The sequence below is a fragment of the Leptonotus elevatus genome, chromosome 9 (genome assembly GCF_054856555.1).
Source record: "Leptonotus elevatus isolate MCC_2025b chromosome 9, RoL_Lele_1.0, whole genome shotgun sequence".
Lineage (NCBI taxonomy): Eukaryota > Metazoa > Chordata > Actinopteri > Syngnathiformes > Syngnathidae > Leptonotus > Leptonotus elevatus.
In genome coordinates this window covers 17,476,075-17,501,534 of record NC_141247.1, presented here as the reverse complement: position 1 = coordinate 17,501,534, position 25,460 = coordinate 17,476,075, and the positions used below count along the sequence as shown (strand labels likewise).

Genomic DNA, 25,460 nt, shown 5'->3' with positions numbered 1-25,460 from the left:
GAGTCATGAGAAAAAAAAAAAAAACGATCTAAAACTGCATCACGACTGTGCGTGTTGCATCAGTTGTGGTGTCTCATGTAGAAAATTGTCTTAAATTTCATCTCTTCATTTTTGTTTTTCCATTTAAAAAACTCCACGACAATTTAAGACTCTGCTTGTGAGCATCATGATCACAGTTTTAATAGAAAAGACAGCAATAATATAAAAACATGAACAACCTTATGGGACATTGACTAACAAAAACAAAAGCAAAGTTCTACAAATATTTAAAAAGGCTGTTGAATTTCCTCTTTTCTCGAGTCGTGGCAGGTTTGTCACTGCTTAAGAACATTTTTTTATGGCCATCACTGGGCATTGTATTAGGTACACTATATATACTTTATATTGTAAATTGTCAATAATTTCCATTGAACTATGTAGATCAGAGGTGGGCATCGAGGGCCGCAGTCCTGCAGGTTTTGCACGTTGCCCTTCTCCAACACAGCTGATAAATGATCAGCTCATCAGCAAGCTCTGCATAAGCCTGATAACGATCCTGTTGATTGGAATCAGCTTGTGTTGGAAGTGAGAAACCTCCAAAACCTGCAGGACTCCGGCCCTCGAGGACCGAGATTGCCCACCTCTGATGTAGATCATAGGTGGGCATCGAGAGCCGAAGTCTTGCAGGTTTTGCATGTTGCCCTTCTCCAACACAGCTGATATATGATCAGCTCATCAGCAAGCACTGTATTATGGAAGCCTGATAACGATCCTGTTAATTGGAATCAGCTTGTGCTAGAAGTGAGAAACCTCCAAAACCTTATGCCCACCTCTGATGTAGATGGATGGCTCACGGGCCAAGGATGACCTCTAGTGGTGTAAATCTAAATAATAATACAGATTGTTCCATCTTGTATTGGAAGGCGTACTTAATACTGTGGCCAGTAAGTACTTAAAATGGACATTTAAAGTGTAGAATGGACATTTCTAAGTCAGCATAATCAAGACATTGGTATCTACATTAAACATGCAATCAGAAAGAAATGTAAATAAATGCTATACAGAACAGCATTCATTCTTAATATCCTGCTTTTATATCTATCAGTATCACTCTGGGTCTCGAAATGTAACAAACTTGAAATGTCACTTTCATCATAAAAACAACACTGGTGGTGCATCCTGGTACTAGTTTTCAAAATAGTATAATCAAAATAGTAAATGTGTCTTTAGTATTTACACAAATAATGTCATTTTTTAAGACAAGGCTTAATGACACACACACTGATGATTATGAGGTATGGATGAGGTTCAACTTTCAAATTGCACTGATGGAAAAACATCCCAAAAACATCTAATAGATAAATAGTTTGAACAAAATGTTTAGTTTGTTCCACTATGTATGCTATAGGGAACTACATTGAAATGTTTCCTTTTAATTATTAAACATTGGTGGGTCAAAACATCACGTGCTGTACGACACTTTTTATGTAAATTGCGGTTTATTTTGACAATAAGTGTAAATAAGCTAAAATTATCAGGAACGTCAGATATATTTTAAAAAATAAAAATAAACAACTTAGGAGGGATGTTGGTTTAGAACCATTTGTACATTGCGAAGATCTTGGCTTAGAGGACCAACACCTCTGAACTCACCGCAAATAAAGACATGGGGACAAAAGTGCGGAAATTATTTTGGTTGGCGTACACTTGAGCAAGGTATCGAATCTCCCCAAACTCAACTCAGTAGTATAAAGTAACATGTACATTTTTTTATTTTGTAATAAATTTGGCACATGGACATCTGTCATATGATACTTACGTATCATCCATTCATTCTGAACAAATTGTATAATTATATATTTGCTGATATAGACGACCCCTTACTACAACCTTCTATCTTAAGCTCTGTTGCAGTCTTGCTCTCCAGGCAGTGTGGCTAAAACAAAACAAAAACATTTAGCATTGAAGAAGCTACCAAAAAAAAACTTTTTTTTGTGTGTCATCAGCTCTCATATAATATTGTCATTGTAACACTTTTGCCACATATGTACAGTTCCATGTAAACCGTGGGATATACAGTTTAAACAACCCGGTAAAAAAAAAAAAAAAAAAGGTTTTGTGATATTAAAATAAGACCAAGGTAAATCATTTCGAACCTTAGTCCACCATTAACATGACCAAACCTGTACAACTCAACTGAAAACAAATTTGAAAGACAGCTCATCTACCTGTGGCTGTGACTGTGTTCAATAACATTCGAACTTGAAATAAACGGGTGTCAGCACACACGCGTGCTATAATTTAAAATGCCTGTGATAAAACCCAAATATATTTCAGCTACACGCTAGACTTTTTCTGACATTTTCTTAAATCTTACAGTACAAGCCATGGGCTGCAGAGCGCTGCCACGACATCAGAGGCATCTCGAATGCAGAAAATTCAACACAACAGTGATATTGCCAAGAACCGCACATTCCGTTCCCTCTAAAACCGACGAGAAGACTGGTCAGGGAGACCAAGACCATTGCAGACCGGCCAACAGCAACATTGTGTGGGCTATAGAGCAGCGTGGCAATTTTTAAAGAAAAAAAAAATCCCAAACACATTTGTTCAATGAAACTGAGGTGAGGGTTCAACAGGTGTAGAACATCTGAACTATGCGATTGGATAATTCTTTTTTTTTTCTTTTTTACATTGAGTTGTACAGGTTATAGGTCACAATAATAGTGGGAAACATTTTAAATTGGTTTTACTTAGTCTCGTTTTTTTCTAATATCTAAACTGGGTGGTGAAGACTTACATCCACTGTGAACACCTTATTGGGAGAGCCTGACAGTGCAGCCTGTAACCTCATATTTCTGCCCCACCACTTTAACCAGCCTCATCTTTAATATTTGGCACTTTGTCGGCTTTTCGGTTATTCCGGTGTTTGCGATAGTGTTGATGGTTTCTTGGATTGGAACACGCGGCTTCGGGTGATTGAGCACAACCACGGGCTGGTTCGGACCCGGCCACGTCACCAGCTGTTCCGACTTGAGCGGGATCAAGCTGGTGGTGTTGCACGCGGGTGTCCGGGTGTCAAATTGAGGCGCTGGCGGTTGGGGTCCATTCCCGCCGTTAATCTGCACGCCACGTTCGTCCACTCTTGTCAACGAGACAGTCAAGAATTTGGAGATGTCATATTGATAATTTAAAACAGCGGCCACACATGACGCGTTGTTCAAAACAGGCTCGGCATTTTCCGATTTCAAGTCAGGAGTGCGGCTGCAATTGTTCGTCTGCGTCGAGCTGGTTTTGGCCGCCTTGACATGCACTGGGCTAAACGGCTGCTGCGGAATGACTTCTACGTTGCTTTCTACTTTCACAGAGTCACGCGCCCGGTTCATCTGTAGCCGTTCTTTGCAATTCGAATCCGGCGTCAACTTCTCAGCGGTGCTCCTTTTGTCCATCACGATGTCCCGCAGTGCCATAACCAGCGGCTGCATAGCACCCTCAGCGTCTCCTTCTTGTTCGCTCAGGGAAAACACAGAGGAGATGATTGGGAAGCCCTCGGGCTTTGGTGTGTCTCTCTGAGGTGTCAGCTTGCTTGGGGGGACGCCATGAGGCCAAGATGGAATCTTGGACTCGGAGCGAGATGGCACCACGCACGTTTTGACCGATGGGTACACGAGGACCGGCCTCCGCACTGCGACGGGACCTGGCAAAGACGAACGAGGAGTAGCGCTCTCCTGGCAAACATTGACCTTTTGGGGAAACACTCGAAAAGTTGCACCTGAAGGAATATTCAAGGACGTGGGTTGCTGGTTGACACCTATTGGAGTGTTCATGACTTTAGAACCAGCGTTAACGTTGAGGCGAACCACATTGGATACACATTTGACAGCCGTCACCATGTCTCGGAGAGAACTTTCTGTCCTGGCTGCCTTTGCAGGAATACTCTTGCACTGATCTGGAATACTTTTGAGCCTTTCATACATTTTTTGTTGAGATACACGTGATCCTGTTATTGCCGGCTGCAGGAGGCAGGTCGGCATTATGGTCTCACTGGTCAAGAGAAAATTGGTCACTTTGGCTCGATTATGGACAGGATCACTCCGTGTCGATGCGATTTCATTCCTTTCGATCACAGGACTGCAAACGGTTTTGGAAACCTTGGTCGGACTGTCTAAAATAATTACCTCCTGTGACGTCCTTTTTAGTGTGAGTTTCTCTTTGCTAGCTTGATTTGACATGAGGCTTTTGGACGTGCTGACTTGATTTACCCTTTCTTGCGTATTTGTTACATGAGAGGAACATAGGTCGCGCAAGAAAGTGCATTGCTGACCCGCTGTCTTTGTTTCCAATTGTTTTCTGTTCACAATGCACATTCCCATATTTGTCAAGTTTACATCGTTTGGGGGATTCGATTTGGACGCCAACGTCTTGACTGTTGTGACATTTTGTTGACATGTTGTTCTCGTGTCTTTCATTCTGTCCTCGTGTTCTTCTTGTGACACCAGCCTCAGCTTTAGCTCCTTTGACCCATTGACAGTTTTTACTTCCACAAGTTCAACCAGGCAGCCAGCAGGGATACTTATTTCGTCTGGGAGTGACACTGTTAATGCCCCGTTGTGATGAACAACACTTTCTGGATCACCATTTGAAGAAATGGGAAAATTTGTGTTCATTGTTCTAGCTTTCTGCCCAGCTTTAACAAGACTGACAGTGGGCATGCTGAGGGATGGTACATTCACTTGAACTGGCGGTTGCATTGTGTGCTCAGCACTCTTCACACTTGGTATGGCATTGGAGACCTGGGGATCCTTGCTCGCGCGAACCCTTTTGGGTACTTGGGTACTAATTGTTTTATTATGCACACACTCAATGTGCTTCAAAAGGCTATATCTCCGCATGTAGCGCTGTCCACAGTGCGGACATGAGAAACTTGACTTGATGTGTTTCTCCAGAGTGTTTATATCCGCCTTGCACACCATGTGGTCTAACATGTGGCTCTTGAAGAACTGCATATCAGACGTAGCAAATCCACACTTGGCGCAATGCATCGTGTCAAGAAATCTTGGCGTACGAACCAGGAAACCCTGTGGTTGTTCGGTGTTCCCCGGGGAGGGTAAGCTTTGACAGTTGACAGGCTTCATGATGATCACGCGGCGGCGGCGGCGGCGGCGGCGGCAGCAGCTCCACCCACTTCCACAGCTTCACACCAGCATCTACATGTGTCTCTGCCTTCTGGTGCCACAGTTTACTGTATAGAAAGGAGTATTCCCCCACAAGATCACAAAGAGGAAGACGTTAACAAATGTACACCCCATCTGTCTGAAATGAAATGCATTTAAGAACCACACTGAAAGCAATTGTGTTTTGTAAATGCTTCTGTAGAGGACCATTTGCTAGTATTGAAGCACGTAGCTATGGAAATTAAAGTATGCCCATGGTAGTGGAGTCTTGGACCCCCAGTTAATAAGCTTATAGCTTCCTTTTTTTACAATATAAAATTCAAATGATATATAATCCGTTGTGAGATGACTTTGTTGATTGCACGGATGGGGAACTGCACTTATGACTTGTGTGACATTGTGAAATAAACAAAAAAAAATTAAAATGTTTTTGATGACAGGGACAGACCAGTCCCCCATTGACCTCCCCCACACCCACATTAGTTATTTGAGACCCATACATTGCACAGCAACTAAAAACATCCGACAACATTCGTCAACACGCCTAGGCAGCGTGAACAATTTAGCGTAATTACATTAAGATATAATTTCACTTTTTTCCTCGGGGATAGAGAGAGTCGTTTATTCTCACTACAAAATAAAGGCCGAATACCGAGGTTGTGATAGCAAAGGGGTCTGACGAAAATACGCCCCTGTAGTTCAACGGTTTATTCGCGAGGCAGAGAATGCTGTTTACGTACCTTGGTGCAATATTTTGCAAACGCGTTAGCAGGAAACATTGACAAACATTTTTGGGAGCTGGATGTTTGCATAAAATGTTCTTATCTTAGCGAGTCGAGTCGCCATTAGCTTCACGTAAACCAGTATGCTAGAGAAATTCCGGAAACGTTCAACCACGTTTAAAATAAGACTAGATCTTTATTATTTTTTTAAACTAAATCCGTAATTGTGTCTGTTTCGCATTTACTAAGCAGTCAATTTAAATATGAAATGCTTTAAAATAGGCTGAGTTGTGTGATAAGAGAGTGTTTTGTGATATTTGTAGAGAGATGTTTTACTTCGAAAGTTAAAACCGGATGACTATTGTTGTAGCTGGCTGATAGATAACATCTGAGACAAACGGCGGTCGGTGTTATGCTTTCTGAAAACATACGTAAATCTTGCGTTCACTGGAATTATACTTACGCTGGAAATCCACAACGTTTAAAAAAGTCACGTAAACGACCTGATTGGTTCCAATCGTTTCTCGACCGGAAAACAACAACTTTATAACTCAACAGCACACATGTAACCTTCATGTACATTGGGATTTAGAGTAAGACGTTAGTAATTAGCCATTTTAACACAAAATGACGCTGAAATAATAGAAATATGCTGTTTGTAAAGACAACCAGGTTTCTTCAAAGGTATGTTTGCTACTAATTAAGATCGCATTAATGTATGAAACACCACACCAGAGTTCAATATTTCAAGTCTGGTCGCTCTTGTTTTCACACGTTGTAAAATGAGCCTCACCGTCACCATTGCAGGGACCTTTTCTAGGATTTACACACCATTGTTGCGATTCATAATGACAGCAGCCACTGGCTTTTGGCTTGACCCTCCCACTCCCTCGTTTGTCTCTCACCCAGCTTCCTGGTTATGGCAATGATAACCCGCCTAACTGGCACTCAAACCCCCTTCCTTTTCTTCTTCTCCTCGCCCGTCACTAGGCATTTCTCGTCTTCTTTCGGTGTTTTCCGTCGCACAATGGCAGCATCGTCAACAAGCGAGGTGACCCGGTTCGACTTCCTGGTGGTCGGCGGTGGTTCCGGAGGTCTGGCGGGGGCTCGGAGGGCGGCGGAGCTGGGCGCAAATGCAGCCGTGATCGAGAGTCATAAACTCGGAGGTACCTGCGTGAGTAAAAACTGCAAACACCTGACACCCCACGCGTGGCAGCCACCAGCGAGGACTCGAAGCCCCCGGAAGCTTCCCTGGTAGACCGTTAAAGTATGTCGAAGATAAACACCAACAAATTGTTGCTGATACACAACATTAAAGTATAGTTTGGTCGACTCGACTGTAGTCTTTTTCTAAAGTCTATTGTAAACACAAAGATAATCAGTCTACCTTTATGGAGAACTAAAGAAATTAGAGAATATTTAATGTTTGGAGGTTTAAATTCTGATGATTTGTTGCAGTGGTTCTCAAAAATTGTACCCCAAGTCCACCACCAAAAAATTTGACAGAGTTTTAATTCATACTGGCAGTGATACTTTTGCGGACCCTTAAAGAGAACCCACGTACCACACTTTAAGAATCCATGCTTTTTTGCTGTAATACTTGAATTTACTCTCTGGAGATCAGTCAAATATAATTTCATCTTGCATGGAGGGTTTCCAAACTTATATTCTATACAGGTGATCTCAATAAGGAAAAATGTCGTAGACAGTTAAACATGTATTTCACTATTGGAGTTGAACTACTTTTGTGTTTGGAAATATTAGCTTCTGCATGTCTTCCTAATATTGTGACAAGAGAAGTTGCGTAAAGGAAATGTTACTCTTGTGTGTCTTGCACCAATTGGTACATATTTTATGTTGATTGCATTAAACCAAAAACATTTGTCAGATAAAGTTCCCGGTTTGGTACGAAAATTTAAACATACTTGTTTAGTTATAAATGTTATTTCCCCACCCCCCCATGTTTTTATGATATCAACTATTGTCACATTTAACCAAAAATATGTGCTAATTTTTACAGGTCAATGTTGGCTGTGTCCCAAAGAAGGTAAGCCTTTTTAACTCTCCATGCAGAAACACCACCATCATCTTTGCTGAACATTGACGGGTCAAACTTATCTTAAAACTTAAGGCTGCTTCCTCTTCCTTACCAGGTCATGTGGAATGCGGCAGTCCATGCAGAGTTTCTTCATGACCACGCAGACTACGGCTTCGACGTCGAGAAAGTTAATTTCAGTTGGGAGTAAGTGTTTTCTGTGTCGACATTTGTTGGCAAACTTGTTTCAGCCATGAATGGAGGAAATGCAAGGTTATAACAATGTGCATGTTAACGCACTAAGCTTAGTCAAGGTTATTGAAAGGCAGGCTTCAGGGAGGCGTTCAAGACAAAGTAGATAGAGATCACCCACATACCATACAGGTAGAGATGAGGCGAGGCTGATTTCATTATTTGTGCCTTAATGTGTTTATTCTTACATTATTCTGTATCTCCATATTGTCGTTTCTTTCCAAAGAGATAGAGAAGCATTTCAAGGAAAACTAAATTGAACCCAGATTTAATAATACACTGTCGCCAGCAGCTTCATAATGACCAAACCCGGAAAACAGATTATCCCTGTGATAATGTGACAGATCCCTTTGTATGCTGCGTTGAATATGCTCAAATGTTGTTCAAACTATCATGCCATCAACCCGCAGCATACACAGGGCTTCTGCTAACCTGTTTTCTGGGCTTGGTCATGTGACGTTTGAAAGCAGCAACTTCACATAATTTCAGACAAAAGCCAAACTTTCTTGCATGATGTTTTGTGACTTTCGTAGCATATTTTCCTGGTTGAATTCTGACTTGTACAAACTCAGGGAGATTTGTGGTTCTATTGTATTGTTTTGAGACTGAAGAAAAAAAAACATGAAGGGTAATGCTTGATATATTGTAATTTTCTATATTTTCAGAACACTTAAAACAAAAAGAGATGCCTACATCAGTCGCCTGAATCAAATTTATCGCAACAATCTTGATAAGGTAAGGACAAATCTGTTTACAAAGTGTGACATTGTTTCCAAATTCCAGAAGGTTTAAACTTGTTGAAATTTAAAATATACACCAAATAATAATTTCTGTAACATCTCATCCCGGATAGGCTCAAATCCAAACCATTGAAGGTCATGCCAGGTTCACTAACGACCCAGAGCCAACGTTGGAGGTCAATGGCAAGAAGTACACAGCGCCTCACATCCTCATCGCCACTGGGGGGCAGCCTTCTGTGCTGACTGATGCTGAGATTCCAGGTGGAACCTTCAGAATGCTTACATTGATTATAATTGGGAATCTGCTTGTTGTGAAGTGCATGAGTGACCTGTTTTACTCTCCTCATTATCCTAAGACTAACTCAATTACCTCATTCACTGCCAGTGACGCCTATAAACGTCAAAAATTCATTTGAACTATTTATATTAGTTTAACATTTTTTTTTCCCACTTTTGTTAACAAGAGTATTAAAACCTAGATTTTTTTTTGAAAAAAAAGAAGAAAAGATTATAAAAAATTCAGGCGATTAAAATTCGCATGACTTCAATAGTTAACTCACGATTAATCACAAATGTTATAACTGTTCTAAATGTACAAAAAAAATAATCTAGGTTTTAATACTCTTGCTAACAAAAGAGGAAAAAAAATTTAACTAATAGAAATAGTTCAATAGTTCGTCTATAGCCGTCAATGGCAGTGAGTGAGTTAAGCTCAATTGTCAATATAATTTGTTATTTGATAAATACAGGAGCAAGTCTGGGAATCACCAGCGATGGCTTTTTTGAACTTGAAAGCCTTCCGAAGTAAGTATTTATTTCTGATCTTATTTTGATGTCTTGCTAAAAAAAAAAAATGTACGTATAAATAAACAATTGTACACTGTCAACAGGCGTAGTGTTGTCGTGGGTGCCGGTTACATTGCTGTGGAGATGGCAGGCATCCTCACTAACCTGGGCTCTAAAACTTCCCTCATTATACGGCAGAGTGAGGTAAGAAGATGACGTTTAAGTTGTGCACGTATAGCTATTGGTGTAGAATGCAGTGGTTTATGAGTACCAGATTTCATTCCATTGGAAAAAGATGAGTTGAGATACAAGTGTTTTGATTTACAAACATGGTCACGGAACACATTAAACTCCTAAATCAAGGCACCACAGACACTCTAATATGTATTCATTTTGTAGGTTTTGAGGAACTTTGACAGCTTCATAAGCACAAACTGCACCAAAGAGCTACAGAACTCTGGCGTGGATTTGCGAAATAACTCGCAGGTGACATCGGTGCGCAAAACCAGCACAGGGCTTGAAGTGACGCTTGCCACCAAAGACACAGAGAAGAGCAGCACTATTTTGGAAGTGGACTGTGTTCTATGGGCTATCGGCAGGAAGCCCAACATCTCAGGACTAAATATCGGCCAGATGGTATGTGTCACTAAATGATATTTAATGTCATTTGTTTTGGCCACCTTTATTTCAGCTCCATTTCATTTGAGATGGATTGTTAAGTGTTATCCAAATGATGCATGGATGGATGTACAGATTTAGTTTAAATGAGCTGATACATGCCCTGGATGTCAAAGACGTCCAGTGGCATAATTCAATGAAATCTCTGATGTTAAACAAACCTTTCTGCTGGTCAGCCTCCATTTTTTTCTATTGGACATAATGGAAATAGATCAAATGTTTTTGGTCAAACTGTAGCTATCATAAACCCAATAAATAAACAACAATGTAACATTCTCAGTTGTCATACACACTTATAATAATTAAAAGAAAAAACTGTTAACTCATTTACTGCCATTGACGGCTATAGACGTAAAAAATTCATTTGAACTATTTCTATTAGTTTTAAATTTTTTCCCACTTTTGTTACCAAAAGTATGCAAACCGAGTTTTTGTTGTATTAGAACAGATATAACATTTTTGATTAATCGTGAGTTAAATCGTGAAGTAATGCGATTAATTACGTTTAAAAATTGTAATCGCCCGACGCCCCTCATTTTAAATATTTTTTTCTTTAAAAAAAAATACATTAAAATTTTAAAAATATCTACTTTTTTCTTAAGAAAAGATTATAAATTAGGGGCATCAGGCGATTAAAATTTGTAATCGTAATGAATCACATGACTTTACTAGTTAACTCACGATTAAGCACAAATTTTATATCTGTTCTAAATGTACAAAAAATAAGCTAGGTTTTCATATTCTTGTTAACAAATATGGAAAAAAATGTCAAACTAATAAAAATAGTTCAAATTAATTTTTGACGTCTATAGCTGTCAATGGCAGTGAATGAGTTAAGTAAATTAACTTTGTCAAAATTATTGGGGCACTGCAGAAATTTATATAATTATACGACTTTAGGGGCATTCCGTTTACCGAAGTGGTTTCACAAAATTTCCTAAACAAATTGCCTAAAAAAAATAAAAAAATTCTACCGTTCAGTTATAAAATAGCTTTTCTTTGTGTGTGTGATGTCAAAATTATTTATTAGCCCATGCATGAGTCCCCACCAATGATGTCATAGCATAGCAGAAACATCACAGCACTTACAAAGTAACCAATCAGATTGCTCTGACGTCATCCCCTATCATGCTTGCTACGAGGTACAGTATTTTTTTATGGTGTTTGAATGGATATCATTTTATGTGATGTATTACATCCGTGTTGTGGTGCAGAATTTTATTGCATTGTTGTTTGATTATCTCTCAGATTACATACCTATTTTTTCTAAGGAATTTTTATTTGGCCTATGTTGTTTGCATAGTAGCAATGGGGAAGGGCTTGAACTAGCTTAACAGGAAAATCTGGTGTAATAGCGGATTAAAAGGGGAGCTGAATGCCTGCTTAGTCAGAGAACATTTCTATTTCTGGTTCATTAATAAAGGTAGTGAGCTGTATACCATGAACCCAGAACCCTGTAATAAAATACTTGACTAAAATAGCAGCAAATTTTAAAAAATGAGAAAGGGAACTGTCTGCAGAGTTCTTTATAACAATTTGTTGTGTGTTTGTGTTGTCAGGGTATAAACACAGATGAACACGGCCACATCGTGGTGGACGAATACCAAAACACCAGCCGGCCGGGAATCTACGCTGTTGGAGATGTTTGCGGCAGAGCTCTTCTCACGCCTGGTATGTGATGTGACGTGTATGGATGTAAAGACATTGTTGAAGAAGTGCAGTGAACATTAAGCATTTTGTTTCTTGTCAGTTGCCATTGCTGCTGGCAGGAAGCTGGCGCACAGACTGTTTGAGGGCAAAAAGGATTCCAAGTTGGACTACTCCAACATTCCCACGGTGGTGTTCAGCCACCCACCTATCGGCACAGTGGGCCTCACAGAAGGTGAGTTGAGAGGACCTTCCAGACTGTCACATTCACTGGCAAGTTGTAACTCACTCTTGACGGTTGATACCTGCAGAGGAGGCCATAAAAAGCAGCGGAAAGGAGAACGTGAAGACCTACAAGACCTCCTTCACGCCGCTGTATCACGCCATCACCAGCCGCAAGAGTCTGTGCATCATGAAGCTCGTGTGTGTGGGCGAGGAGGAGAAGGTAGGAGTTAGGTGGTTCAGAATTAAAAAAAATTGTATTCAAACTGGTGATTGTGGCAAAGCACTACATTTATATTAGGCAGGACCGTGGCCTCACTAAATCAAGCTCCTCCTTTCACTTCAAAATAGTTTATTGACCACAACATGGCGCCAAAGCAATACTTTTATATTAGACAAATTGTAATTGCCAGGTCAGTCAGTGTAGGTGTTAAACATGCTAATGTTCTCCATTTTTTTTTTCCGTTCTAGGTGGTAGGTCTGCACATGCAGGGTCTAGGCTGTGATGAGATGCTGCAGGGCTTCGCTGTGGCCGTCAAGCTCGGTGCTACCAAAGCAGACTTTGATACGACTGTCGCCATTCACCCCACCTCCTCCGAGGAGCTTGTCACCATGCGTTAAAGGGACACAGCTGTTTCTCAAGTACTTACGTTAAAGTACAATAAAGTCCAGTTGATGAGTTGCTTGATAAAACGACACTCATTTGTACTAATTTAAGTGCACAGCCTTTCTTTTTTTCTTCCTTTTACAAAACTGCATCATGACTGAGTTGTAGTTTTTGAAAATTGTACTGTGGGTCTTGATGACTGAGTGGTAATTAAAATAGACTCTTACTTTCAGTGATTGATTTAGTGATTGCATGAGAAGTCCAAAGACCTCAATCTGATTGTATTATGTTTGATCCTAATAGTCTTTTGTCAAAAGTTGAAATCTGATCTAGGAACCTATCTAGTACCAATTACAAGTCATAACACATCTACTGTACTGTAATAAAGAATAAACATGCATTCTGTTTTCATACGTGTTTTGGGGATTCTCCTTATTTGTATTATTTGTTTTTAACTCAAACTGTTGTGCTGTAGCAACCATCTTCAAGTCCACTCCCTGGTCTATTGTGTTTAAGTTTACATAGTAGGTTGACGTAGGATAAAGAAACTAGAACTACTGCTCACACCTGAACCAGGGGTGGGGAACCTACAGCCCCCGGTTGAGCTATGCAGATTACAGGGCATTTTAGGTTCATCATCAAATTTAACCAGGAAGCTAAATACTCCAAAGTTTTTTCTGAATAAAAATCTAAATAGAAAAAAGTATTTTAAAATATATTTAGATATTATGATGGTGTATTACTGTGAACATGTTTAAATAATACAGAATCACGGTGAGTAAGCATAACGAGAGAAAAAAAGAAGACGTTCGTTATCAAACGTCAGGTGACGCCAGTTAGTAAATCTCGCGATAAGTAATGTCACGTTACTCGAATCCAGTGCAGAGTGCTGCACTCACGTCTCACGAGAGGATTAGCGTGACGTCCTCGAGTGTCATGGTCACGTGTTCATTATGTTTGTAGCGCAGTTTGGCCATAGCTTCGCGAAAATGGACACAGACTATGCCGAACAAACCTCACCGTAGAACGGTACGGCTTTTGTCAAACATCTCATCCGATTCTACGCGCTTGTTTGGTCACGTTAATGTCGTGAGTCAACTAAATTACCGAACGTTTCTCGTCTTTCCGTGAGTCCGGTACTAGCTTTTTAGCCGGCTTTAGCAGCTTGAGTACAACCGGTAAAGGCAGTTATTGACCTTATCACCAACGACAACATTCACGTCAAGTGTTGATATTAACGTCATTTGTGTGCTGACGGCTAGGTTCCGTTTCCCGACGGTGTCATGCCCGGAGTGGCGAAGCCTCGGGAGTTAATCTGTTTGAATGAGTTTAAGTTGGCATGCAGGAGCTGCTAACTAGCATATCTGATTTGATTTTTTTGTGTGACACTTTCCAGTTGGTCCTCGTCAACAACCAGGATGCTCCCCAGCCTGGCCCACAGACCGTGGCAGGTCTTCTGCAAGGTCTCCTGGAGGCACAGATCAAGGTTTCCACAGCCGTGCCTCGGTGAGGTTCACCCTGTCGTGATTACTTGGAACTTTTCATGATTTGCTTTTTAATGTTTACGTCTGGCAGGGTGGCATACAAGGGGTACGTTTAGCTCGTGGTTCAGACCCCTGGACTGTCGAGTTGCCTCGCTGGGAGCAGTTAAAGTCCACTTCTATTCCACCTTGGGAAACAGCAATGATGGACCTCCAAAATCTCCATCGGATGGCACTGAAAAAGTGGCTGCAAAACCCAACATAAACACAACAGGTAACACACTTCATCTCTGACAAGCATAGTGGTTCTCAGACTCTTTACACCAAGTACCACCATTAGGGCCGACATTAAAATACTGTAACATGATGCACAGTTTCCTCATTAACATGGCTTAGATATAGGAAAATAAAAAATATGTTATTTAATTGTGATTAATTTTATATATGCTACACGTAATTTTATTGAAATGAGTGTTTAAAAACAAACCGTTTAAACGGGTTAAATGTATATATTGTACTTCAACGTTAAATCTAACAGCTTTTTTAAAAACAGATATGTCACATACATTTCCGTTTTATTGGAATTCCAATTTCTTGTAATACATGTTTAAATTGAGACCGTATTGACACCGTTTCTCTAATAGGTTCTGCACTTAAGGGGCTCACTAAAGCAGAGACCATTCAAGTGAAAGGTAAAGTGAAATCTAATATGACTCATGATTTTTCCCTTTAAAGCTATTCAACATTCTACTTTTAATTTTCTAATGTTGAAAACTCTTTAGTACCTTAACAATACCAATACTTTGAGGGGTTATTTATAGCATGATGTACAGAGATATCAGTAATGTTTCATAATGTGTTCATTTTGTAAATTTTTACATTTTAATATTGTTTTCTTTTCAGTGACCTTACTTTTAATAGTGTACACTATAGTTTCAGGAATATATGCGAGCTTCTCTGACACATTTTTGTATTTGAAAAGCAACAAGAAAAAAGCCTTTTATCCATAGATGCGTGTGTTTTATAATAGACGATGATGTATGTACAGAATATTGTACAGTAACACACCGTGGAAAAATGGTGCACATTAGATTATCCTTCTTTCTGCTGCTTTTCATTTATTTGTTGGTGTCTGTCTTACTTTTACCAATGAAAGTTGAAAAGAAGAACAAATTGTGCAGTATGTAGGAATATCCTTGAGTGGTTTGTATATTTTTATTCAGACCATATTCATCAAACTTGTTAAGATTAATATCCATATTGGAAATGTACTTCTTATGGCACACTCAAACTGACTAAAATACATCATTGATAGCCAAAGTATTGACATAGGCAGCACTAAATGTAAATAAAGAACAGTACAGAAAACACAAATTAATCCAAAACCCCTTTGCCAACGTATTGTTGTGCTCGGCGAATTGATTTCTCACAACACTATTTGTGAAACCCTGCTCTAACCTGTAGTGCTTGGAAACATCCATTAACTAGAAAAGCACTCTGTAGTCTTCCGCCAAGGCCAAATAAAATTAATTTGGATGAGCGCCCATTGCACATTAATAGACATCCACATTTTGATATCCTTGCCTTTTGTTATGCTTTATCCATCCTCAAAATTTGGTTGAGTACTTTTGCTTTCATCCTTGCTAGCAAACAAAATGGTGAAAGTATAAACTTGCATATTGTTTCTCCTGCATTCAGTTCGGGCCGTCCTGAAGAAGCGCATATATGGCGCAAAGTACACTCAGAATAACTTCATCACGGCCGTCCGAGCCATGAATGAGTTCTGTCTCAAACCGAGGTAACGCTTCATGTTGAGCAGCTCACATTCCTTCCGGGTTAATAAGTGACGGCGGTGTTGCGATTAGCTAATAACAAGGAGCATTGTTATCTCACATGAGCGTTTGCGCATTTTCATCATGTCTCACGGACTCACAGTGACCTGGAGCACCTTCGCAAGATCCGAAGACGCAGCCCCCACGATGACACCGAGGCCTTCACCGTGTTCCTGCGCTCGGACGTGGAGGCGAAGTCGGTGTTTATCCCATTACTTGAAGTTGTCATTCGTGAAAGAAATGTTGCTTTGATTCACTCACTTCTCTCACTACATATTCAGAGCGCTGGACGTGTGGGGAAGCCAAGAAGCTCTGGCCAGGGAGCGCAATCTACGGAAGGAAGTGGAGAGAGAGTACCAAGAAAGTAGGATTTTACTTTCTATTTTCAGTTTACAGTGCTTATAATTTACATATAATGCGCAGATACTAGTTATGACAGAGCTATTTAGAATGGTCAGTTTCACAATTCTTACACGTCTTTTCATTTGACTTTAATTTACAACTTTAAAGAGGCTGTGGTACTTCTAATGATTGCATTAAAATGATGCTCCAGACAATACCAATTTGTGTGAAATGAAAAATTATCTTTCTTAAATCATTGTCACTCCTTTTCTTACCTCCAGATATCTTTCGTAGTCAGCAGCTATTGAAGGAATACAAAGACTTCTGGGGAAACACAAAGGTACCGATCTTTACCTTCACTGGACACTTTATTGTGAAATTTTAAAATCTAATAAAGTCCATTACAAGAGATCTATCGATAATAATGAATGTCCATGTTGATTGTATCAGTATTTCTATATTTTGGTTACCTGGAGAGGGACAAACTGAAATGTTTTGTGTGTCTAATATAACATCGAATTATAACCTCATTAACATTAAGAAAACATTTCTCTACTGTTCTGATAAAGCCCCGATCAGGCAAAAGGACAACATTTCGGCAAGGTCCAGGCAAAGTAGTCATGGTCGCCATTTGCATGTAAGTGAAGTACAATTTTTATTTTTTCCCATTATTAATGTGTAGTATTTGCTAAAAGCACTTTCGTAGCTCATCCAGTCTTTAAAAAATAAAATAAAATTTTAAGAATTGCATCTCATATGAGGAGGTCCTGTTGGTGTACTCAATTAAGATGATTGCATTAGAGGACACGTGCACTCGTGCAGTCACATGAACCCAAGAAGTTTTTGTGGTGGGGGGGGTTCTTCAATGAGTGCATGAAAAAAGGCTTACTGGACATGCACTCTACTGGACATTATTATGAGTCCTTTAGATGCTCGCTAAACTGATGTGATGTTACACGTAATGATTTTAACTCTCAAATTGTTATTACCCCAACAATAGATGATATGTTAGCAAGGGCTGGGTGACTTTATTGTTTTTTTTTTGTCAAAATTATTATTTTTTCTTTTGCGGAGAGAGCCAGAAGGGGTGCAGCATTACAGACAATAAATTAAACCTGATCTGAATAATGTCATTTGCATTTGGTAAATTACATTTTTGTGAATAAAGTCTGATATCAATTGCCTTCTATGTCTTTTTCATTTTTTGTCCGCTGCCTTTCTCTGTGTGCAGAAATGGGCTGAACTTCTTTTTCAAGCTGCTGGCGTGGGTCTACACGGGCTCAGCGAGCATGTTTTCCGAAGCCATCCACTCTCTAGCCGACACATGCAATCAGGCCCTGCTGGCACTGGGCATCAGCCAGTCCGTGCGCAACCCCGATGCTGGGCACCCGTAAGCCTTTTTATATGCGTCTCTGTCATGATGAGAGGAAGCACAGGTGATCACAGAGCTTGGGTGTTTTGGATTACTCTTTTCAGGTACGGCTTCTCCAACATGCGCTACATCGCCTCCCTCATTAGCGGCGTGGGCATTTTCATGATGGGCGCCGGCCTCTCCTGGTACCATGGTATCATGGGGCTACTGCATCCGGAGCCTATTGAGTCTTTATTATGGGTGAGTGTCCAATCAGACTCCCTATCTCTCATAAAAGTAATCCAAAAAGGGAAATAAAGGTCTGCGCTTTCTTTGTGGCAGGCATACTGCATTTTGGCGGGCTCTTTGGTGTCTGAAGGAGGTACGTCATAGATTTTCAAATTATAGTGAACCCCTGCCAGGATAGGAAGCGACTCTTTCACAAATGGTGAAAATACGCAAAGTATTCACGCCCCTCTTTGGAGGGGTTTCTAATTGACTATAGATGCCACAAAGTGTCAGAAAAGCACTTAAAACTGTTGGGATTATAAAAGAACACAAACTGGTATTGCTATCAAAACCATGCATCTAGCATGTGCACAATCATGAACCCATGGTACATAAACACTATTGAGCAGTTCAATTATTAAACAAAAACAAACCACCTTCACATTAGGCTCATCAGTAGTATTTGCATATTAGCCTGAATAACACTCTAGCACAAACACTTGGGCAAACAAATATACGCTCAAGGTTCCATGAAGTGGTACCAAAGTAATACTTTTATTAGGATTAAGATGGCAAATTTGAAAATTGGCAAACCGCGAATAAGCAGGGGGTTACTATACTGCGATTTTCTCCGCCATGTTTTGTTATGCATATTTTTTTCTCTCTGTTTTTCGTTCTACAGCCACGCTACTTGTAGCCATCAATGAAATAAAGAGAAGCGCCCAAAACCATGAACTCTCCTTTTATGAATATGGTACGTTCCAATTCAAGTACAGCATTTCTGCAAAGACATTCAAGTGAAGATGGTCAATTAGGGGGAGGCTATTCTTTGTATGAACTTGTTTAGAAGAATGTTAAACATTACCAAAAAAACAATTAAAAGGACTAATATGGAAAATTGCACACAAACGTCAGGAACCAGGGTAGACTGAACAGGGCCAAATATATATGTGGAGGCGTATAACAGTGAAGTCTTATTTATTCACTGACGTAATTATAGTTTGTACCTATTTTATTTCAGAAAGGATAAGGGAGGCATCTATTTGTCTAATGCATGTATTTGATGTATGCATTATATTTATATAATTAGTCCTAGCTTTGAGTTGCTAGAAAAGTGGCAGTAGGGTGTAGAACTCTGCCAAGGCTAAACCAACATGGCAGATTGCAGCTGTTAATGTACATTACAAAAATAGGTCCCACCCATACAACTCAGTGCAAGATGTATATATATAAATTTTACCACTTTTATGAATACAATGTGGCTATACAAGCTACTGAATGTAGAATATTCCATTTTGAATCGCAACTGCCACCCGCTGACGAAAAATGAAACTGCAAATACCCTTTGTCACATACACTTCGTCACATCCCAGAGTGCGGGAAATTCGAACCTGAATCCAGTCTGAAAACTATTGGCCAGAGACTTGCAGGAGTACCCATTGTGAACAGATAAGGTGTTAATCTACTAATTAGAAGACATTTATTTTTTCATAAATGGCCAAATAAAAAAGACAATGGTAAAGATATTTTTTAGGGAAAAAAGTTCCATATTACAGCTTATTTTGTCAAAGTGACAGTATGAACTACGATGAGCCCAAAACTAACCCTGATTAAAACTAGAGGCATATTTTGTGCACAGTAATGCAGAGTCGAGACCCGAGCACCAACGTGGTTCTACTTGAGGATACCGCCGCCGTGCTTGGTGTCATTATGGCTGCGGGCTGCATGGGACTCACATCGCTCACAGGTAAATGGAAAGTCATTCTCCCAGTAACGCATACAAACTATGATTAGTTGATCTCTTGATTGTCTGTCTTGAAGTTTAATAATAATCACCTTTGATTTATTCTCATATATCAACCTCATGACCCTCTGGAGCTGATGAGCCGTTCTTTATCATCACTCATATGAACTTCTCATTCCCTTTCTAACCCCATTTTTGTGTCGTGTCTTGGATTTTCCATAGGCAATCCATACTACGACAGTCTGGGCTCGCTGGGAGTGGGAACGCTGCTTGCCTCAGTCTCAGCCTTCCTTATCTACACCAACACGGAGGCGCTACTGGGACGCTCCATACAGGCCGAACGTGTCCAGAAGCTCACAGAGTTCCTGGAGAACGACCCTGCTGTGAGGTGAGCAGGTGTTTTTACATGTCAGGAAGTTTCATTTTGTGTTGAAATATCTAGAGCAGCATTCCCCGGCACCCGGATGGTGGGACTTTTAGTGTCATGCCGCACTGAGAGACCAGATGAAAATAAGCTTGATTTTGAAAATCAGGTACATCCTCCTGTGCCTCTGTTTGCGTCAAGATAGCAAAAATAAATGGGGGAAAAACATCTTTGAAGTGCTTGAAAAGGCTTAATGATTAAACCAAAGAATAGCTAACAATGTGTTCAGTTTGTATATGGCCCAATGTTTGTAATGGCGTTCCCCAGGGCTCCATCTTAAACCCACTACTATTCCCCGTTTCTAATTTAGGTCATGGTATGAATGGAGTCCATTTTCATTTTTATGCAGTTTATTGTGCTGGTCCCTCCCTCTCAACTTGTAGGATGTTTTTGATGTTTTCCAGAGCTTACTTTTTGGTTTTTTTGTTTAATGTCCAGAGCCATCCATGACGTGAAGGCCACCGACATAGGACTGAGCAAAGTGCGCTTCAAGGCGGAAGTCGACTTCGATGGGCGAGTGGTGACACGCTCTTATCTGGAAAAGCAAGACATTGACCAAATCCTCAATGTGAGTCGAAGGACTTGTCGCATTGTATTTATCATGTTGGGTGCACTCGCACAATTGGAAAGCTGAGGTTTGATGCTCAACTGTGTTCTATGTGTGGTTGGCATTGCAGGACATTCAACTGGTGAAGACGCCGGAAGATCTGGAGAACTTCATGCTGAAACACGGTGAGAACATCATCGACACCCTGGGCGCTGAGGTGGACCGCTTAGAGAAAGAACTCAAGGTAAGTGAAAGCTTAAAAAAAAAAGAGAAAACGCACACTGTGTAACTTGACTTACAATGATGGATGTAAGTTATTTGCTTTGAGTAGCAAGTTAGCTTGGCCCAACCCAACTCCCAATGTTGCTCATTAGGCCACACCCCTTAAAGGGACACATCCAACACAAATACTACAGTTGGTACAGCAATTACTCAGTATAAAACCAGTTCATTTCTTTAGTCTCTTTTATTATAATTTTTTTTTTAAAGGAGCCAACTGATATGGATTTTGTGAGGCTAATGCCAATTCCGATGAAATTGTGATAACCGATTAATCGGTCAATTATTTCTTCTAGTCCATACATTTTACTTCCTGCCAAACCTACTGAACAGCATTTACTGTTTCATGCGAAAGTAATATCATACATGTGTGTTTTTCGGGGGGTGCAGGAACGACTTAATGGCATTTCACTGGGAAAAATTGCTATCATATGTGTAAATTAAACTTGGTCATGTGACAAATTAAACTTGTAAATCAGGATACCACTGTAAAAAAAAAATTATGAGTTTTGTTAATAATGCTAGCTTCCTCCACAGCAACGTAACCCTGAGGTCCGCCATGTCGACCTGGAGATCTTATAACACTGACGTGACGCTTAAGAACCTGCAAGATGAAGAAGAGGAAAAACGGCGAGCACGCCTGCCTCTGCCGTTCACCTCCCATTCCTAATGAAATACTGCTTCCTCGCAGGCCTCTGTGTAAAGACACTTGAACATTTTCGTGATAAGTTAACGGTACCGAACAGGTTCAACGCAATCACGTTATATGACAGAAGTTCTCCCTCCATTTCAGCACAGGTATGATGGTTTTCATTGACGTTTTCACCCTGATGACTTCACAACATGATATCATGTTACCAATCAAACTACAGTACCTTTTCACATACTTGATGTAGATTGTTACGATTTATTACAAATCGTGCATTTAAAAAAAAGTGTTCCGGCTTACGTAGTGAAATTTGATTAGGGTGAATTGCGAAACTAAATCAAAGCACATAACTTCATAATGTGTATTATGACGACAGTATATATATATATACGAGTTTTGGTATTTGCTATCCAACAGGGTAAGAAATTACATTTTATTTTATTCTCTGCTCTGAAAAAAACGTCTTTCCTTATTTGGCAAAAATATCTATGGAAATTAATTTTCTCCGTTTCCACCGAGTGTGCTCCCATGTTTTTATTTTGAAGCCCAGTTTACTTGGGGCCACGGTCATTTCATGTGAGCTAGTGAGTCGTATGCATAGTGTAATATTTGACTTGTGAGAGTTGAAGTACCACTGATTGTGTGTGTGGAGAGGCGGGAAGTATTTACCGCACTGATGCAGGAGTTGGAACAATTTGAAAAAAAATAATTTATTAAATTATTTTGATTTCTGTCGATGTTGCGGATGTCCTTAATTTTCACCTAATTTTATATTGTTCACTGTAAGATCATGTATACCTGGGTCTTTGCAAACATAACGTTTTCATGTTGGTCATGATGGTGGTGCTTGGAGGGCCAAGCGTTTTTTAAGGTGGTACATACAACAATGAGCAATGGTGGGAAGGGGAAAAACAGTAAGTGACTAGGTGAATCAGTGCTTTATTTTATTTTTTTTATTTTTTTATTGAAGTAACAAAATTTTGCACACATTTTGGCATTTAAACACTTCAAATTCCAAATTGGCAACCCCCGTTCCTTACACCCAATATACATAGAGGTAATTTAACTTTTCATGTTTTTGCATCAGGAATAGAGCATTTTTACATTAAATAAGCTTAACGACTATTACACGACTTTTAAAAGCTGTAAATATGGGCTTTACCATGCGCCATGTACCAGGTGCCGAACTGCGCTCCATGGTACTACTTCCGGGTAGAACAAACGTGATTGGTCACTGCTAACCTGAACTGAAAACGATGGCAAAACTTGTATTTACAGTTGCGCTACTAAATACCCCAAATGTTTACCTAAAATAATCGAGAGGTGCCTGTGGCAACTTTTAAAGGGGCAGACTGGGAACCAAACCATCACTGACATTCTGTCACTTAACCGGCATGTATTGAAATCTTGCTTGAGTTCTTGAGTAATTTAGCAAAACGTAATGGCTAGCTTGCTTACTTAGCACGCTATCCATTTCACCATCAAAAGAAGCACGTCTGTGCCAAATCCGATTAAAGAAAAGAAAAGTAATTTAGCTACTAGGTCACGTTAGCAACGTATGTTCTGTTTTTGAGTCATCTTGACTGTTGAAATATGAATTACGGCCGCTGGTCCGCCTCCCTTCCAAGCAATTTATCTCAATGCAGCATTTTCATTTCGACTACCACTTCACACATATGGCTTTAAAACTTCAGAAGGCTTTATGTACATTCATACTTGAGCACACTCTTTGTTTGTTTATTTATTTAACAAATACGGTACTAGTACAAGGTTGGATGCGGCTTCCCATTAAAACCTCCAGATGGCGCCCTTGTACTTCGAAGAGCAAGACGCGCATGGCTCGAGGAGGGGGGCGTTGACGTCATTTCAAACCATTTCCAAACCGTCTTCGCATTTGAGCCACCATCCCAAAATATGACGGTCGCCACGGTAGCTGGACCTCGCCACCATTCTCGTTATCGTGTACGCGCGTCTCTGCAAATTGTGGCTGTGCACGCGCGTTCTATCGTGGGATCAACTGGATTTTTATTTTTTTAAGATTACAACGTGCGTAAATGCGCCAAATCGGCTCCATTTTTGACATAATTGTCGATTGCTGGATCTTTTCTCGCTCCATCTGATGGGGGCGCAGACTCGGTGCACCCCCATCCCACCTTCTATCATCCATCACATTGCGTGCCAAACCCTCCTCCTCCATCTTCACCATGCAAGGAACATGTTTTTTTTTGTTTTGTTTTTTGCGGTGATGCTCGTTTCTTAACAGGACAACAACAACGTGTCAATGGCGGACCTCATCTTCCTCCTCCTCCTCCTCCTCCTCCTCCTCGCATGCTCTACGCTTTTAGCCTCTTTACGGTGCTGCCTTGTGTGCTCATGTTCAAGCAGCATTGTACAGGGCTATGACAGCATAGAGAGATGGACATCCGTCGGTGACATCATCCCTGTTTTCCCCCCCAAGAAGCGCAAACAAAGACGAGATTGTCTTTGCTCCCAATTTTAAGATTGACGACTGGAATATGACCCACTTATGGAATGTGATGCTGAAACCTTACAGAACCTTACGTTAGTATGCTGAGACCAGAATGTTTTGCCTATATCTCAGCTGTTTAGTATACGGGTTTTTTTTTAATTTTCAGTGGCTGCAAGTGCACAATAGGCCAAAAGAACGACAGTCTCTCAGCATTCACACGCTTATAGTGTGCCAAAAATTATGTGTTGCAACCCCCCCGCACCCCCACCCTTTTCTGTTCATGTTATATACAGTATGCTGGGTGATCGCTTCGATCAAGCATCCACATGTGCTAGTGTGGTTCAAAATTGATTTATTTAAATTTTCGAAAAAAACATCTTCACATAGTGTGAATTCTGACACATCCATTCTAAAAATTGTGGGTGAATGCTGAGACGCAAGCAACGAGCCACAAATGTGGTTCAAAAATAGTTTTCCATTTTCTTTCCTTTTTAGCTTATTTTTTTTATATTTATAATGAATGCTGAGAGACAAATATTCCATCTAAAATATTGAGTGAATGCTGAATGACAAGCATCTACACATGGCTTAAAATATGATTTTCTTCTGTTAGTTTTTTAGGTTTGGAGAGAGAAAACAAGTTTCCTATGTTGTGAATACTGAGACATCCTAGAATTTTTTTTGTTCTTTTCTTCTAGGCCGTGCATGCAGAAAGATGACTACTCCCGAAAATAAGTATTGTGTGAACATTGAGAGACATTCATTCACATTTTTTTTTTCAGATTCAGAGAGAACAAAGATATTTCCCCCCAGTGCTGTGAATGCTGAGAGACAACCATTCACAGTGATGGTGCTGGTGTATTAGTCTGCATGCTGTGGGAAAGGCATTCCAAGTAATATGAAGTCATGAGTTAATTATGAGTGACACACAGTTACACAAATGCATATGTTTGACAAAATAATCCACAAATGTTATTGCGGGTCAAAATGCTGAGAAGCAGCCATTCACACTTAATGGTATTGCTTATTTATTTTGTTCTCAGCTTGCTGTGAGAAAGACGTTTCCGTTAGTATGGCTTTGTGCTAATAAATTATATTTTGGGTAGATGCTGAGAGACAGTTGTGCCTTTTGTGTGAATGCTGAAAATTAAGCGTGTGCTGAGAGATTAGCTCTCTTGTGAAGGCTGTTTAGTGTAAAAAAACAAACAAACAAAAAAACATTGTTGTGCTTCAATAGGAATTTTTCCTGTTTTGTAAAGGCTGAGAGATGA

General features: G+C 40.1%; 3 protein-coding genes across 6 annotated transcripts; 2 read left to right on the top strand and 1 right to left on the bottom strand.

The window, feature by feature from the left end:
• Positions 1–150: 150 nt before the first annotated feature.
• Positions 151–7,188, bottom strand: znf518b (zinc finger protein 518B). 3 transcript variants are annotated; one of them, XM_086084822.1, is made up of 2 exons: positions 6,669–7,188; positions 151–5,221 (listed from the first exon to the last, which is right to left on the bottom strand). In XM_086084822.1, the coding sequence occupies exon 2, from the start codon at positions 5,112–5,114 to the stop codon at positions 2,796–2,798; it is 2,319 nt and encodes a 772-aa protein (XP_085940948.1). In that variant the 5' UTR covers positions 5,115–5,221; positions 6,669–7,188; the 3' UTR covers positions 151–2,795. The 3 variants fall into 3 exon arrangements, with proteins under 3 accessions (XP_085940948.1, XP_085940950.1, XP_085940947.1); XM_086084824.1 differs by having other exon boundaries at positions 6,707–7,188; XM_086084821.1 differs by lacking the exon at positions 6,669–7,188 and adding an exon at positions 5,894–6,656.
• On the top strand, positions 6,260–13,255 carry gsr (glutathione reductase). Of its 2 annotated transcripts, XM_086084826.1 has the most exons (13): positions 6,260–6,559; positions 6,866–7,049; positions 7,896–7,922; positions 8,029–8,117; positions 8,828–8,897; positions 9,016–9,163; positions 9,652–9,706; positions 9,793–9,892; positions 10,088–10,324; positions 11,926–12,037; positions 12,117–12,248; positions 12,325–12,458; positions 12,707–13,255. In XM_086084826.1, the coding sequence occupies exons 1-13, from the start codon at positions 6,525–6,527 to the stop codon at positions 12,854–12,856; spliced, it is 1,473 nt and encodes a 490-aa protein (XP_085940952.1). In that variant the 5' UTR covers positions 6,260–6,524; the 3' UTR covers positions 12,857–13,255. The 2 variants fall into 2 exon arrangements, with proteins under 2 accessions (XP_085940952.1, XP_085940951.1); XM_086084825.1 differs by lacking the exon at positions 6,260–6,559 and having other exon boundaries at positions 6,778–7,049.
• A 473-nt stretch (positions 13,256–13,728) lies between these two features.
• Positions 13,729–22,456, top strand: slc30a9 (solute carrier family 30 member 9). The gene is made up of 18 exons (XM_086085813.1): positions 13,729–13,871; positions 14,239–14,348; positions 14,418–14,597; positions 14,968–15,015; positions 16,022–16,121; positions 16,259–16,351; positions 16,437–16,519; positions 16,779–16,837; positions 17,067–17,134; positions 17,729–17,887; positions 17,974–18,109; positions 18,191–18,230; positions 18,759–18,830; positions 19,716–19,823; positions 20,043–20,208; positions 20,683–20,812; positions 20,922–21,035; positions 21,608–22,456. The coding sequence occupies exons 2-18, from the start codon at positions 14,261–14,263 to the stop codon at positions 21,650–21,652; spliced, it is 1,689 nt and encodes a 562-aa protein (XP_085941939.1). The 5' UTR covers positions 13,729–13,871; positions 14,239–14,260; the 3' UTR covers positions 21,653–22,456.
• Positions 22,457–25,460: the final 3,004 nt, after the last annotated feature.

Bases quoted from the DNA above. Each gene is read 5' to 3' on its own strand.
- znf518b (XM_086084822.1), bottom strand. From the start codon at position 5,114: ATGAAGCCTGTCAACTGTCAAAGCTTACCCTCCCCGGGGAACACCGAA.
- gsr (XM_086084825.1), top strand. From the start codon at position 6,795: ATGGCAATGATAACCCGCCTAACTGGCACTCAAACCCCCTTCCTTTTC. The intron at 7,050-7,895 runs GTGAGTAAAAAC...TAATTTTTACAG, and splicing joins ATAAACTCGGAGGTACCTGC to GTCAATGTTGGCTGTGTCCC. The intron at 10,325-11,925 runs GTATGTGTCACT...TTGTGTTGTCAG, and splicing joins GACTAAATATCGGCCAGATG to GGTATAAACACAGATGAACA.
- slc30a9 (XM_086085813.1), top strand. From the start codon at position 14,261: ATGCTCCCCAGCCTGGCCCACAGACCGTGGCAGGTCTTCTGCAAGGTC. The intron at 17,135-17,728 runs GTAAGTGAAGTA...CTCTGTGTGCAG, and splicing joins GTCATGGTCGCCATTTGCAT to AAATGGGCTGAACTTCTTTT. The intron at 17,888-17,973 runs GTAAGCCTTTTT...TACTCTTTTCAG, and splicing joins AACCCCGATGCTGGGCACCC to GTACGGCTTCTCCAACATGC.